General features: G+C 39.1%; 1 protein-coding gene across 1 annotated transcript in view; it reads right to left on the bottom strand.

The window, feature by feature from the left end:
• Positions 1-9,723, bottom strand: part of notch2 (notch receptor 2) — a 42,685-nt gene extending 32,962 nt beyond the window's left edge. Inside the window, exon 1 of the mRNA XM_030082493.1 lies at positions 9,374-9,723. Coding sequence (XP_029938353.1) covers positions 9,374-9,446 — 73 coding nt within the window. The 5' untranslated portion in view covers positions 9,447-9,723. The remainder of the gene's footprint in view (positions 1-9,373) is intronic.
• Positions 9,724-16,634: the final 6,911 nt, after the last annotated feature.

Here is a 16,634-nt window from a genome sequence, read left to right as displayed (position 1 = left end):
TGGTTTTTGAAAAATGGTGTCAATGTCTTTTGGCCACCTTGAACTGCATGGAAATGTGCTCGACTCCAGCCCACTTACTGATATCTAGATTGAAAAGACCATAGATGTGAGGAAGTACTATTTAGGAAGTAAAACGAATTTGGGGTAAAGGGTGAAAGTGAACATAAACTGATAAAACTTAAATAATAACATTTCCCATCAGTCAAAGTATTACTATTCTTCTTAACCCTAAATAGCTCATATTAACATAATAATCTAATGAATCTATGCATGATACATGTTTCCAATTTGGCTAAAAGCACTGCTTTGGCATATGAGTGACTCACACAACCAGTTTACTAATGACTCATTCTTGCTTTAATGCTCTTTGTCGCATAATGGGCACCTTGTCTGTTTTGCTATCCATTAACTTGATCACTTTGTATGGCAAGAGGCAATTACTGAGGCAGTGCCACTGAAAGAAATGTCTTTTCCAGAAAACAACCATTGAACACATGGTGACAAAGGTCAAACGAGTATAAATCAAGTTGCTCTTTTAAATTTGGGTAGTTTCCTGTGAAAACACGTAAAAGCACAAAACGCAAAGCCTTAAGTGTCATAAAAATCTAAAAAAAGGGAAAGTCATTGTTGGTCTAGACAGAAAAAAGTGAGAAGGTTATTTGGGCTCATGTCCCTCAGCACTTTATGAAGCCACTGCTTTATTGCAGATACCGCAACATGCCCCAAGAGAACTCCAGCCATGTCATGAGAAGAACAGAAAGACCTTTTAATAGGTAGAATGAAAAGGAGTGAGGGAGGATGAGAGAAAGGAGGACAGGGTTTGAGCTAATAGCTGTGGATTGATATGGGGAAGTAATTATGAAACTGCAAACAAAGACTGCACACGAATGGATGTCCCTGAATCCTGGCACAAATCCATACGACGAAGGGCAGGAAGTTGTTCGCACTGAGTGAGGAAGTAACCCCATTTCCTGGAATTGCTGTACAAGCCTCTATATCCAGCAGGCCAAACTGTTGTCATGGTAACTTGCAATAAAATACCCTTAGCTCAGCATGGAAGGAGGGAAACGAAGCTCAAACTAAACAGTATTACCCTGAGGGAAGCTTTACTGGCCCACACAAACAGTGGACATACAATGCAGATGAGCCAAACATGGGTTTTTAAGATTTACTCTCCAAAGTCAGCTTCAGTTAAGGGTGGCCTCTCACTCAAAGAATTAGGTCAATACCAAAATAAATAGTTCAGTGTCAAGTGGATCTCCCACTTTTTTTTAACAGTAATTGAATGTATATTTAAATGCAACCGTAGATGAAATATGAATTTTTGCATAAATATTTCCTTTTTTATCTCAAACCTAGTGCATCCATGCCTGAAAAACTATTCATAAACCAATTTGAAGAATTAACCACTGATAAGACCAAAAGATGTAAAAATAAAAGGATTTAAAATTTATAAAAATGTGGTAAAGATGTAAAATACTCTTCCTACAGTAATGTTCCTAAGGCCAACACAATTGTTTTCTGTTGTAATTGCTTTGAAAAGTTGGGAGAGTCTCAGCTGAGTGTACAGAGCAGGGCTGAGCTGTTTTGGTACAGCAGGAGAGCAGGATACACCGCTGGCTTGTTGGCTTGTTTTGTGTGTGTGTGTGTGTGTGTGTGTCTGTGTGTGTGTGTGTGTGTGTGTCTGTGTGTGTGTGTGTGTGTGTGTGTGTCTATCTGTCTAAAGGCAGACAGAAACAAGGAGTTCAGTCCAGACAAGACGTATCGAGGGACTTTCCCTTGAATATTCACATTCAGATTGTCTTTCTCTTTCAAAAGTTTTCTTTTTTAAAAGAAAAAAACCCCAATCACATATGTACCAAATAAAAGCAATACCTCTTCTCAATACATTCTACATATCAAAGCATTATCCCCTAGTTAAAATATTGTAATTAGTGTGTCATCCAAAATCTGAGTCAAATGTCTCTTAATCCGTCTGTCAGAAGGTGCAATGTGTGAAATTAATACTTTTGATAAAATTATAAACTTACCCATACCTACAACTGGGCAATAAACGATCAAGATAGATATCACAAAGTAACTTTTCATCAACAGACGTATGAAATGGTCGCATGGTCGATAGACTTAGATTGCAGCCATGCATGCTTTGAAGTAAGTAAGTACATAAAGTTTATTTATAAAGCACTTTTCACAGATAAAATCTCAAAGTGCTGTATAGATTGAGGTAAAAGACATATATACAGTTTTACATATCGCATATTTAGCCAGTGAATATTAAGCAAAAATCTTTCTTGAATAAAAGTCTTTAAGTCAACAGACAATACGAATAGCGAATGATAATGCGAATTTCCCCAAACTTAGACAATCATGTGGTTGGAATCGAATCATGCCAAATTTGCATAAAGCATAGTGGCAGCTAGCTGCAACATTTGTTAATGTTTGTACTGCTTCTGCCACGTACCTCGGCAGTAGGGTGACCACCCAAAACGAGACGCACTGTGAAGCAATCTCTCCTTCACCATCCTGTATGCCGAGACAGTGCCCCGTCTAGCGAAGCCCAAGAATGAACAAATTGAACAAAAACCGGTCAGCCAGCCCGCCGGCAGATAAGTTAACAGATGACCCACCCACACCAGAACGCTGCCAGCTAGGATGCGATCCCAACCCTCCGAGTGGCGTGAAAGAGACCAAAACGCTGTGTCCTGGACAGAACAAGACACGTGGCCACTGACCCAGAATCAGTCATAAGTTGTGAGACAGGCAGTTGTGAGGTAGACTCCCTTTTCTTAAGCCACACATGTCAACTTAACACTACTTTACACAACTTTACAATCACCTCTTCCTCGGCCCTGTCCACACGGGCCGCAGTGCTTAAAAGGTTTTCCATCGACTGAAGAACGACTCAGAACAATGAAGCAAATATGCATAAACCTTTAGGTGCCGCTATAATTCTGGCACAGAAATACACCAACAACGGAGCACACACATTCAGCCTGCCCGCTGTAAACAAGCACAACACAAGACGACATCATCTCATTAAACAAACAGCATCAGGAGCTTCTGCAACGTGATCAACTTGTCCAGTAGCAGAAGCGTTTACAATGAGCCCTGCCCATGAAGATCGCATGAATCACAGTTCAACTTGGTGATTTTTGACCAAAACTGGGATTTAGAGGCCAGAAGCCTAAAACAAAACATTTGGATGCCGAACTGTTTTATCTAATTTCTTGTTAAAATGTGTTTGACACAGCTGACTGAAAGTGCTGACAACACCAAAAAAAACCAAACAAACTATCATTATCAAAAACACCACTATTTCTAAGCCTTTCTATTAGGTTTGTTCAAATAAATTCAGCAAGATGACCCATTTATTTCCAGATGTTGTAGCAACAATTGAGTGCTTTTTTCCTGGCTGGCCACTGAGCTAGCACTCCTGCTAACATTAGCCTGTGACGCCATCACCGGAAGGTTTCTGGCTGAGAAAGGCTGGCAGAGACAGAAAGATTCACAGATTCTTCTTCTTCTTCGGACGTTGAGGATATTTTGGAGGCAGATACGGTTGATCTCAGAGGAGAAAATTCCTCCTTACCGTTTTGAGTCATATTTGGAGGAGTCTAATATAGAAAACATCTATGAAAGAGGAACACAGTCACAGGCAGACAGTCCAGGAGCTCCAGGTAGAGTTGAGAGTATAACAGCTGACAATGGCACACTACAGAATGCTGAATGGTTTGTATGGACAGATATGTTATAATGTAACAATAATTATACATACACACATATACATATGCTATATTCTATTATATGAAATATATCAACTGGTTAAACACTCCGTGGTGATGAGGAATAGGATTTGTTATTTTACAATGGCTTATTAATCATTACGGCAGACTTTCAATTTTTCAGATCAGTTTATTTATTTAATTGTGCCCCTCTCCAGCTTATTTACTCTTCTGCTGCCACTCCCTGGAACATGCTGCGACCGGTCCCAGGTAGGCTGGGGTTCCGTGGCGACCCTGTGCCTGTACCTTGCCGTTCCCAGCCAAGACGCAGTGCCCGTCTTAACAGCACATTAATATGCGATGAAAACAGAATCCCGTACTTCACGTCCGCTTGAAAGTCAAAGGCCGCAGTGCGCAGGGGTGATGTCAGTTGGCTTGTTGTCCAGTTTAGCAGACGTGCTAACATGACCGACGTGACTTTCCAAGGCCGACTTTGGCTTTCAGGACTGCTTCAAGCTTTCAAAATGACAGGGAGATTCAAGGTGTAGTAAGGCGCATGTTATGCTGCATACATGTATCTGCCACCACTGGTGATTTAAAGACCGACCACAACACGCATTGATGGCGTTAATATATTACGTATCATTTGTGTGACACATTGTTAGCACCACCAAAAACATACGCAAGCGAGCGCGTGTCAGACCACCTTACGAAGTAGCATGAAGACGTATTAGAGACTGCTCTCACTTGTCTTTAGTACTCGACACTTCATCCCACAAGCAAGTTAAAACCAAGTATGAACAGATCAATATACTGAACATACTGAATATAATGAACAGATCATATACTGATCAACACCGAATGGGTCTCTGATGGAAAAGGTCCCTGTCTTCCGCTCCGCTTTTATTTTCTTATGGCCTGTCATTGTCCCTGCTATTAGGCTCACTGACTGAGAAAGTTCACACGTCATCCTTACTACTTAACTACTTTTGTGGACTTGATTGTGACAAATGTCCATTACAACTGAAGTATATTTTCATTAAACAATTTATTCCTTACAATGAAGTGTAACAAATAGAACATTTAATATACGCATATTAATATTTTTAAAAAATACTACAAACCTGAGTGCATGCTGTGCTGAGTTATGGGTTAATTGTAGGTATTCACTCTGCCATTATGCACTGAGCAGTGTTTTATGGCATTGAGATCTTCACACACTTTAGGATAAATGTACCCTTACTTAAAAGTATTATATTAGTTACTGCAAAGGTTCCAGCGATATAATAAAAGTGTATCAGTTAAAACAAGAATAAAAATATGACTGATTCAAGAATACTGCACTCGGTATTCACTAGCTCAAGGGATTCTGAGTTTGACCAATTAATATGACTCATAAGTCAGCTTTTTAGCAGAATCAGTCTTAAAACTGTTACAATTATAAGAAAAATAAAAGAGCTGGAAGATACTACCAAATCTGTTTCGCAATGGCTTTGTTGTAGTTGTGGGGAGGGAGAGCTGTTTTATACAAGCATATAAAGATGAACCAACCCATCAAGTCCAACACTCCTGAGATGTCGCCGCTATCGGCAGGTGTTTGGAACAATATAACAGTTTTAGTATGTTACATATTGCACCAATGATGGTCTGCTTCCTTTTACCAAGATTCATTAAGGTGTTGTAATACAGATAAAGGAAAATCATTTTAAGGATTAGGAGACTGTTTAATACTTGTGATCAATCTTCTCTTCGTTCAAATCATGTGAAGCATTTGTAATGGATTATAAATCCACAACAGCAGACTCATCACCTTTCAAGACCCCCATAAATACCGTAGCTCTATTCAATGAAATTCAAACAATAAAATGAGACCCATTACAATGGAAATTTGCTTGTTAGCTGATTTCAATTTCAGAACTTGATTAATGCTGTGAACCTCATTAAAGAGAATTTCTTCTTAAGCATTTCCACGCAGTTTCACTTGTGTTCCTACATAATGTGCCCTGCTTTGCTCATTACTCCATGCGCCCTGCCTGCCTGTCTCCAGGATTACGGGACTGTGTTGGCCAAGGAATGCAGGCACCAGTAATTCCCTGTTAATTTGCTAACCTGTTGAACAGTTCAGACACAACACTTTGTAATCCTCACGACCTTCACAACTGCAATGCATCTCACTTCATTTTTATTTGCTCACTGAGAAGAATTTAAGTCAGCAGGAACAAACTGGTCAAGTTACAACTGATGTTGTATTAACAATTTGCAGTAAAGTATTTACAAGCCCATAATCTTTTCACCTTGTCTATTATACAACTTCAATACCATCATCATCATAATAAGTCTTTAAGGATATAGCTATTCTATGGTGACATGACACACATGCACAGCGTAAATGCATGAATATATCAATACTCACGCTTCTGGAGTGCAGTCAGATAGATTCATACAGTGACTCATATTGTTCTCAAGATTATTTTCTACTTTCTTCCACAACAACAAGTGACTGACCAACACTTCTTAAAGAGTGGAGAAAGTGCAAGTGCATATAATCTGAAACATGAACAGGCTAAAGCACTGGCAAATGTTTCTTACGTAGAGGGTGGAGTGTTTTAAGGAAGGTACACTATAAGAAAGCAAGGATTGGATGGTATAAGAGAGATCTTTTTAGTAAATTTATTAATACCACAGCTGCTAGTAACAAAGCCACAGGGCTGTGGGTGGAGCTAATGGTCTGTTAATAAGGCGATGTTGTCAGCTGGTCAATAAATGTCTTTGTCTTCTGAACACAGAGTGAAGCATGGTGCAGATAAATCACATTTCACACCAGGCTCCAGCTTGGTCAGATGCAAGTAAACCATGGGTGGCACAATTGCTAGTCTTTGTCTGTTTGTATCCGCAATCCATTACATACGCACACGCAAATAGATACGCTCACCCATGTAAGCCGTCTGCAGTTTGCACTGGGCAAATATATGCAACCATCCACATGCCCACACTGCAGAGGTAACACTGTCGTGTGCCACAACAATGGCACCTACGCTTCCTCAAGAATGGCTGAACTGTTTAGGGCTGGGTGTCTAGAAAAGTGTCACAGTAAACCAATCAGCTAGTCATGAATAATCATGTATAAAGCTTCCCATCAAAACCTATAATCAATAGGTCAGGTTTTCATTTTAAGGAAACTGATGCATATCAACTTTCACAATGTACGCATATGGAAATGGTTACAGAAAATAACCATTTCCATAACCAATGCATAAGTGAGTAAGTGAGTGAGTGACTGAGTGAGTTTGTGAGGGAGAGACAGGGACAGAGCGCGGGAGGGAGGGAGGAATGTCAAACACCAACAACATTCCTATGCTTCTTCTTGCACCGCCTGCAGCACTTTTACATTGTCTCCTCTTCTTTTGTGTAACGTCACTGTTAGCAAGTCACCTATAGTCAATGAGAAAACGTGAGAAAGAAAAGCAGGGCTGAACAGATCAACCCTGAGCAAAGCTTGAAATAAAAGTGCATGAAAGAGTATCAATTTCACTGCTTTTGCACCCTTATGTCAAAGCTGAAAAAGCTACAGGCATCCTCATACATCTCAAAAAAGCTACTGATGCAAAAACTGGCAAATCCTGTAAATTCTTAATAAAGCTATGGATGACAAAAAAATAAAATCAAACAGAAACATGAAAGCAGTAGAGCTACTCCAACTGATGTCATGAAAATATGGCTTTATCTTATCTTGGTCAGACATTAGTAGAATATTGTTACATACTGCTAATTACATTAGTGTTTACACAAGCATTTATTTCTTTAACATAAATTCCATTTATCAAGGATCAACTCCATGCAAACATCAGTGAACAAACAAAAGGACATAGTTTTGATATATATACTACTACTACAACTGTATGTATGTTTTTGCTTTTATGAAAATGACCAACACATTGTCCAGCAACAAAAATATGAATGGTTAATTTTAACTGGTCTCTGGCATTCCTGATAGTGGCTTCTATTCTCTGTACATATTTGTTATTATTATTAATTATTATTATTATTATTACATTGCTTTTATGAAACCACTGATAGTTGCAAATTTAACCAATACAAGAAGCTCTGAACTAGAGCTCAATAAGGAATACTTTTTATTAACAATGACCATCAACTTCGTTAGGTACAACTTAAAAAAAAATGATGACCCAGAACAACAGCTCAGTCATAAATACTGAGAGGCATTTCAAACGCTCAACTCCTCTCACGTGCGTTAATGGAGCAAGCAAAGCAACAGAAAGTTTCATCTATGTTGTATTATCAGCTCCACACCACCGCAAACTACACCGCCGATAAATACTTCAAGACAGTAAACTTAAAATAACAGGGCTTATGCTGCAAGGGACAAATTGGTGGCAGAGCTTTTGCGCTGGACCAATGAACAAGAGTAACAAATTAAAAGGACAATCGGTGTGCATGGTACATTAAAGAAACTTGAAACGTAATCTTATACACATCTAAAAAAACTAATGATTTAAAATTTTAAGTTAAATTCAAAACTTCACGAGTTATAGAGTATATTTTTATAACTTGCATGCACTTTTATTTCATCCTTGCACCGTGAAATCAAGCCAAGTTTCCTTTCCCTTCTACAACAAATCATACACACTCCAATGGTAAAAATCCTGTCCTGCTTTCAAGATGCGCTATCAGATACCTGCATTTCCTTATTAAGAGCTTATGTATCAAGAACTCAACTAATTATGTCTCATTTTAAGTGTGACAACATATTGTGATCTGAATGAGATGATTTTTTTGTTGCTAGAATTATATATTTATGTATCGTGCATAACACCTGAGCTTAATGTAACTGGCAGTTTAAAACACATTTAGGCAACCTCTATTATTCTATCTCTAATAATCTCTATCTTTTTCACAGTTCTTTTACATTTTCTGCAGCATGCACTTGTATGGAGTATTCGCTGCACAAATCACGTCACAAAAAAAAAGAGAATCCACTTTCAGTGTTGCTCTTCAAACTTAGTGTCACAGCATTAATATTGGTATATATTTGACCTATCCAAATTGCATCCAGTTCTTCATCACTCAGGCTCTCGTAGTCTTAACATGATTAAGAGAAGTATTTAAACTCCTTCACCACTCGACCTTCATCAACATCTGGGCAGCGGTGTGATGAACTCAGTAGCAGGCCATAACATCCAGACGAATTAGAATTAGTCTCTGGATTTGACAACGATAAATGGTTTTTGCTTCCAGTTAAAGGCTGTGTATCGTTCAGACCTCAATGGAAACACCATGAGCATATGGAAGGGTATGATGGAGAGGTCAAGGTAGATGTTAATCTGACGCTACTGCAACATAGGTTTGGGGTGAAAAGCCAGATTAGTACCTGCTAAATGAGAGAAAGAAGTACTCAAACACCACAAAATACGTTTCAACCATCAGTCTTAAGTTAATTTCGTATCTAATGTCGCCAGTGCTCCCTTTTGAAAGCAGATTCAGCCTTACTTTTCACAAGTTTAGAGGGAATATGCAAAGAGATGCTAGGTCAGGCTCGTGTCCCGCAGATGCAGACAAATCATCAGACATGACAGCAGCTTATGAGTTATGACCAAAACCAAACGCAGGTTTCCCAAAGTGAATAAACTTACCCAGAGAGAGGTGGACGAAGCAGAAGATAAAGACTAGTGACTTTCCCGAGGAGAAACCGGGTATCTTCTCCATATTTTCTGTAAAATCCACATAAGGTCGCCAGCCAAAAGAGTTGAACGTCTCCCGTGGACGGCTAGTTGTTCTCACCCCCCCTCCAAAAAAAAAAAAGTTTCGCCGCAGACGAAAATTTTAAAAGGGATAAACACTATCTGTCAAAGGAAGCTATAACATCTCAGTAATTTGTAAGGAGCTGTGACGTTGAGAAAACTTGTCCAATCTAGTCATAAAATAACTCGTGCTGGTCACACACTGTGCTGAAAAACTCTCCCTCCTCTCAGCGCCGCAGACATTACAGTCACAGCGAGGGAGGGCGCAAGCAGCGTATCCTTCCGCTGAAGTCACACAGGAACTATAACCAGACGGAGGAAAATGGGGCTTTAGAAAGTAACTTCAAAGGCTCGCATAGAAAATCATCGTACTCGCAGCCTCTTTTTTATTTGTTTTTATTTTTTTGAAGAAATATCACCCGGTTCGTATTTACTTTTCTAGACACGAGCACAGGGGAGCAGAAGTTAAAGTTTTCGTTGACCGTGTTGTCGCGGCGGAGGAATTTTTTGTCTCATTTTTCTCTACTTCTCGGAGTCTGGTATGACTCAAAATTAACCCGTTCAATGATGTGTTTTTACACGCCCCCCGTTTGTCTTAAACACCCTCCCTTCGCCACCTCTTCAGGTACCCAATGTCTGTCAGTGCCAGCATGTGTCTCAGGGTTTATAACCACAGTATTGCAGCTGCAGCTTTCAGGTGATTCGGATGGAAGCGTCTCCTCTTGGAAAGCTGTGTGGTGGTACACTGGAAAAAGGTGACTTGAACACATATTTAAAGTCCTCTCCAAATCCACTTATGCATTTTGTTATGGAATAGATCTTGTATGTGAAATTATTTTTAGCCTTTTTTAATGCTGTTAAACACGAAACTGAAGGAAATTTCACAGGTGATTTTTTTCCCCCTCCATTGACTGGTTAGTTTCAAGCTATACATTACTCTTTTTGAATGGTGTCACTGGAAAACAAAGACCATTCAAAATTTTTCAAGTTTAATTTTTCTTCAATGTGTTATTGCCAGACTTGGAAAGATTACTGAAGATGTGTAGTACGAAAAAAGTTGTCAAAATCAGTGCAGAGTAGATTCAGTTTACCTGCATGAAAGATTTTAATTCAATGCACATTTTTCAATGATTGTTTGGTTTTTAATGAAATGAACTATTATTCAGACGTTTTATTGGTTGAATATTGATTAAATTGTGGACATAGTAGTATTTCTATGATTGGATCAAAATTGGCATACAACTATACTTAACACTCATGTAAGTTTTTATGATTCTTTACTTCCACCCCGGTGATCACACACTTGATAAAGTGTAAAATTTGACAAAATAAAAAGTTTCTTTTAATATAGTTATGTATTTTATAAATATAAAGAATAGAATGGATTTTTTAATGCTTTATTAATCCCTGGGGGAAATGCAAACATTGCTTAATAATGAGACCTATGAGTAAACAATGAGAAAAGATTAGATTATTTTTTTATCATTTTAACAGAGGTGATGAGTTTATGAGCTGCAGAATAAATTAAAATCTTATTTAATTAGCTTGTCTGAAGTGAAATAGATAGCTATAAAATATAACTAATTGTTTATTTAAATTTTTCCTTAAGTGTAGTAACCATAACACGCCTAGAGTCATGCACAGACAGGCACACTTCCCTTTATAAACTATTGGTGATCACAGAGATAGCCAACATCCATTATCAAGGTGAATGATGAAGGTGTAAATTACAAGCTCATCACAATAAGAAGACCATGTCTCATCCCAGTGATTTGTTTGTCTTTACACCCCATTAGTGATACATTGCGGAGCCTCCCGCTGCTGCAATCGGCCCTTTGTCCTCTATTCAACCCTGCTGAAAGGCCTGGAACCAGAGGAGAGCAAATTGATCTCCTCAGGGGTCCGTACTGACAATGCTTTTATTGCTGTGGCCAGTGTCAAGCTCTTGCTCTCTATGCATGGCTGGATGTCAGGTGTTGGCACCACAACAAACGCAGTTCAGGCATTTGGTCAGATGCTGTTTTTACTGAGAAATCCAGTCTCGTGTTTGCTTATTCAACTATTTGTTGCCACATTCTGAAGAGATTCTGCATTTGTGTTCAGGAAATGTGTGGTTATGAGGTTATAAATTCAATTCAAGATTTCTCCTCCTGGACTCTGTTAAATATCATATTGCATAGTAGAGCCAATGATCCTCTGAGCCAATATTGATTTATTTCACATGAGAGGATCACTGTCTGCAGCACTGTTTTCCTAATGATGTCAGTCCAGATGTGGGCCTCTGTAGTTTGGGAGAGATGGGGTGAGAAAGGGTGTGGCTGTGCCTTGTAAGCAGAAAATGCTGATTACTTTCTCCTTGCATTGCTATGATTAAAGACTAGTCACAAGTAAGTTAGCATACAGTTTCAGAAACTAAAAGAAAAAAAAAATCATTGAAAACAATGCAAACAGAAAGTTAAATCTCATTGTTTCTAAAACTCTGATTGAAATTTGTGTTAAATTGATAAACAACAGCAAGCTTAAATACCTTGTAATAAAAATGCTACAGAGCACCATCTCTTAATGGTCGATACACTTACAAAGATAAAACTGTATTGTTTCACTCAGAAATAACATATAATATTTATTGGGAACTAAAGAAAAATAAATTAGAGTTAGCAGCTTCAGTTATTAAACAGCACATGACTCCATCATATTGAAATTGTGGGTGTTTCAGGTAAACCACATAGCAGTAAAAAGCTTGGCCTTGAAGCTGTGATATCAGGTGCTGCTGTCATGCTGGTGGGAGAGCTACTTTCATCAATGTAGAGGCTCTTCACACTGATTAGGAGTCCATCAGTCAGGGCGACTCCAGCTGTCAGGAAGTAGATTTATTCTGCAGAACATGGTGTTCAAGAGGCAGATAGTAATGACTGATTACACTGCGGAAAGCGTGCGTGCGTGTGCATGAAGATATTATGGACACATAAACATGAAAACAAACTCACAGTATGGGGACCTGTGTGAAATATGTGCACAAAAATTGAGTGTTAAATATTGAGGTGATGACACGTTTTAAGGCGAGACAAAGTTTAGGGTGAGATAAGTAGTAGTTATGGTTAATGTTAGAGTAAGCATCCAGGAAATGAATGTAAGTAAATATAAAGTCCCCTGAAGTGATGAAAACACAGCTGTGTGTGCGCACGCGTGTGTGTGTGTGTGTGTGTGTGTGTGTGTGTGTGTGTGTGTGTGTGTGTGTGTGTGTGTGTGTGTGTGTGTGTGTGTGTGTGTGTGTGTGTGTGTGTGTGTGTGTCTCTCTCTGTCTGTCTGTCTGTGTCTGTGTCTATGTCGGCGCATGCATATGCCTGCATGGTTTGTGTGTGTGTGTGTGTGTGTGTGTGTGTGTGTGTCTCTGTCTGTCTGTTTGTCTGTCTGTGTCTGTGTCTTGTGTGTGTGTGTGTGTGTGTCTGTTCTTCTTTGTAATCCCTTTAACCATTAACAGCCCATCTTCCTTGCTTGGTAGCCATGAGACCCAGTCACTGCCTTTTTAATACATAAGGACATTTTTAAAATGTGTATATGATGCCTACTATAATTAGCAGCTGATACACACTTCGTTTCCCACTAGGAGCAGCTGACTTTCTCTAAAGTTGGGGGAAAAAAAACAGCGATGGATTTTTGTCCTATATGTATTAAGTCCTTAAAATTCAAGCAGTTCGTACTTTCGATTTGAGTTGTGTGTCATGAAGTTTGAAAATATGCCTTTTAAGGCAGACCCGTCATGGAGGCATTAGCGAGAACAATTTTAGTTCAAATAAACCAGCAGGCTGTTTGCAGAGCTTGTGTTTATCATCCCGTGTGAAGTTTTGATGCCCTCTCTGCCCTCGTCTCTCGAATATGTTGTGCCGGAAGCATCATCTGTCATGTGTCGTCTGTTCTGTGTAAGCAGATATGGCAGCCAGGAAGCTAAAGGGGGTATATTTAGGGTTGATTATCGCCTCTTCTTTTTACAGTGAACTGTTTTGACTGCTGCAGAAGAAGCGGCCTGCACAGCTTTACATTTGCATTCTGTTTCAATTACTATAGTATCAGATATAAACAGTTATAACAAAGTAGGTTTTAAATATATATTGAAGGAATAAGGGGCATTGCTTTATTCTTTACCCAAAATTATTGCTTCAGTTTCAGCTTGGCTACATGTCAGGACTACAAGATGAGAACTCCGTGGTATTTAGTTATTGAAGGAAAGATATAGATCTGATGCTTGGTTTTTCAAGTATTTAAGTATCACAGTAAAACATTTTCCTATGTGAACTCAAGGTTATATGAGCCAAATGTAAACATTGAGTGCAATAATGCTCTCATAATTTCAAAAGGCTTACAGATCAGCACTAAATCAGTGTAATCATTTACATGGTTTGACATGGCATAATCTGGAAAGAAAGTAAACAAGCCTGCATTTCTTTTTATTGACTTCAATTTTATTGTAAAACATTAAGATAAGAGCTATGGTGAGCAAATACAAATCAATATAAAGTATGATCCAATGGCACAATCAAAGCATCATGATTTATATTCAAGATTTACCTGAGGGTTTTGATTGATGTAGTTACTATTTGAGTAGTTGCTGATAAATTCCTTCGTAAGCCCACAATGTGTGACCAACAATGTTGCAATGCAAACATCACGTAAAACCAAAAAATAAAAAATGAGGTGCGGTGCTATTTCCAGCTTACACTGTGGCTGTCCTGTGGCTTTGAATGTGAAGTGTATGTTACACTAATCTACCATTTGGCAGTGGTCAGCTTCCTCAAGGAAAACACAGATTTTGTGAGTGTGTTTGTGTGAGAAACCAGCGTAGTGTGTGTGAGTGAATGCGTGCGTCATGGCGTTCCTCGGTGGTCAAAGGTGGGGGGAGTCATTGAGTGCGAAGGCATGATGTTGCCAAGCGTGATGTGGGCAGAAATCTCAGTGGAGAATTCCCCAATGAGGAGAAGTGGGGTGCTGCCAGAGAGGTGAGGAAACAGGTGATGAAGGAGCGAAAGGCGTGAGGATGAGGAGGGGTGTGTGTGTGTGTGTGTGTGTGTGTGTGTGTGTGTGTGTGTGTGTGTGTGTGTGTGTGTGCACATGCGCACTTGTGTGCGTGCATGTGAAGAGATCTTGTAAGTTGACCTACAGTTCTGGCAGGGCCAGGTGGACAGGAATGTGCTGTTGTGTGTAGATGGGATCCTCCCTTGAGCGCCCCAGCATGCCCACCATCACCCCACACTAGTGGGCTATTTATATTGCACTGTGGGAAAATAACTACTCAACCAGTGTCATCTAGATCTCGCAAGGTTTATATTCCCCTCCCACGCAGACACACATACATAACACCACCACATTTGCAACTTCCTCAGTCAAAAACAACGTATAGCACATAATTTTACTTCCATATTAGCTTCACACGCTGGTTTGCTCAGTTTTCCTCGAGTCACCCTAAACAACAGTTCAGCTGGATTTATCTCAGCACAGTCTAAGTGTTGACTGAAACATTGGAGCAAAGTAAGCTTGCATACAAAATAAATTAAATGAAAACAAAGTGCAGATAATTCATGTTTATTGTGTGACTGTTTAGGGAAATGGAATCACATAATGAATTCATAAAATAGATTTGTAATGAATGTAACATGTGCTCTGCATGTGCACTCATGCATACTGCTCATTTGTGTTAAAAGGCTATTAATCCCTTTTCCAAAACATTATCTCTGGGCCCTCTGTGTGGCCTAGTGTCCTTCCTGCAGTGTCAAAACCTGATCTCGTCGCGATGCGTGGCTGTGCCATTGGTGCTCCCCCCCCCATAATGGAACTCATTGCTCAAAAATGTGAGGCAGGCAGTTTCTGTCTTTTAAATGGCTTCTTAAAACTTACTTTTATAAATTAGATTTCCCTAATTGAGGAGTTTTCATATTTTATATATCCCTCTTTAGGCAGCGTTTTAGATGAGTTTTGATTTACCGTGTGATTGTCTTTGCTCATTTTAGATTACTTTATATTTGTACTTGTGAAAAGTGCCATATACATAGTTATAGTATATATTATAGTATGAGTACCAGCAGAACTCTGCATGCAGATTTTAAAAGATGTCTGCAAAGGTCAAGTATAAAGTTTAGGGTGGACTCCAACAGCCTTCAATTCAGTTAGACAAATCACAAATACAAGAATGATTCATGCAATCTTTCATGGGAAAAAAAAACATTACTGCTCTGTAGCACTTCATTAAACGAACAAAAGAAATGACCACACCGCTGAAAATAGCTCCACCTCTGAAGTATTTTTTTCCAACGTTATGATAATGTAACAGACTTTCGGTGAGTTCATTGCGAAAATGCGTCAGTCTTCTAGATTTCATGATTTAGTAGAACCGGTTTAGAAAAGGGGAATAATAGCAGAGGATCTGAAGTTCATACCATGGCGTCTGTCTGTAACTCGCCATAATAAACACACCTGCTGTAAAGCTGATGATATCTGAGTTAGAGAAAGAGACTTCAAAGTGAGCAAACTGAGTCCCACCAGCTCCCACTGGACAATCTCTTATATTAATACTTGGTATTCAGGGATTATCATCTTACTATCCTTGTCTCTTCAATCCCCAGTGAACGCCAAGTTGCTTCCAATTGTGTGTGATCAGTTTGTTTACCAATCGGTAATACCAATCAGTTACTAATCGCAATAGGTAGGACTGGTCCTGTCGAGTGCACTGAAAATGCTGAAGTAGTGTAGGTAAAAGTTCAACTACCATCAATTCTATCACTACAAGCACAAATCAGTCTCAAAACATGCTGACACATAACATCTAGTGCCTCCTCCACCATTCTGTGGTGTTTGAGGCCCAAGGTTGTGTTTATCTTTAATTAATCTAACAGCTGGTAACACAAGAGACGAGATTGATGTGAGAACGTATCAGAAAGTGTTTGAAAACAACATCTGCGTATAAAACAGCAGATGCACAAATATAGACAAGTTATTCAGGTAGTATGAGCTGTGAAAGGAAAACAATATGAACAAGATGCAAAATGTTTATGTTTGGTCATAAATTTAAACAACTTGTCTGATCAGCTGTAAAATAAATTGTGACAGGACTGAAAACCAGCATTTGTAGCCGAGTGTAGCCAAAATTGATGCATCCCTAATC

The sequence above is a fragment of the Salarias fasciatus genome, chromosome 23, assembly GCF_902148845.1.
Source record: "Salarias fasciatus chromosome 23, fSalaFa1.1, whole genome shotgun sequence".
Taxonomy (NCBI): domain Eukaryota; kingdom Metazoa; phylum Chordata; class Actinopteri; order Blenniiformes; family Blenniidae; genus Salarias; species Salarias fasciatus.
The sequence above is the reverse complement of the archived record's forward strand: the minus strand, read 5'-3'. Positions and strand labels throughout refer to the sequence as shown.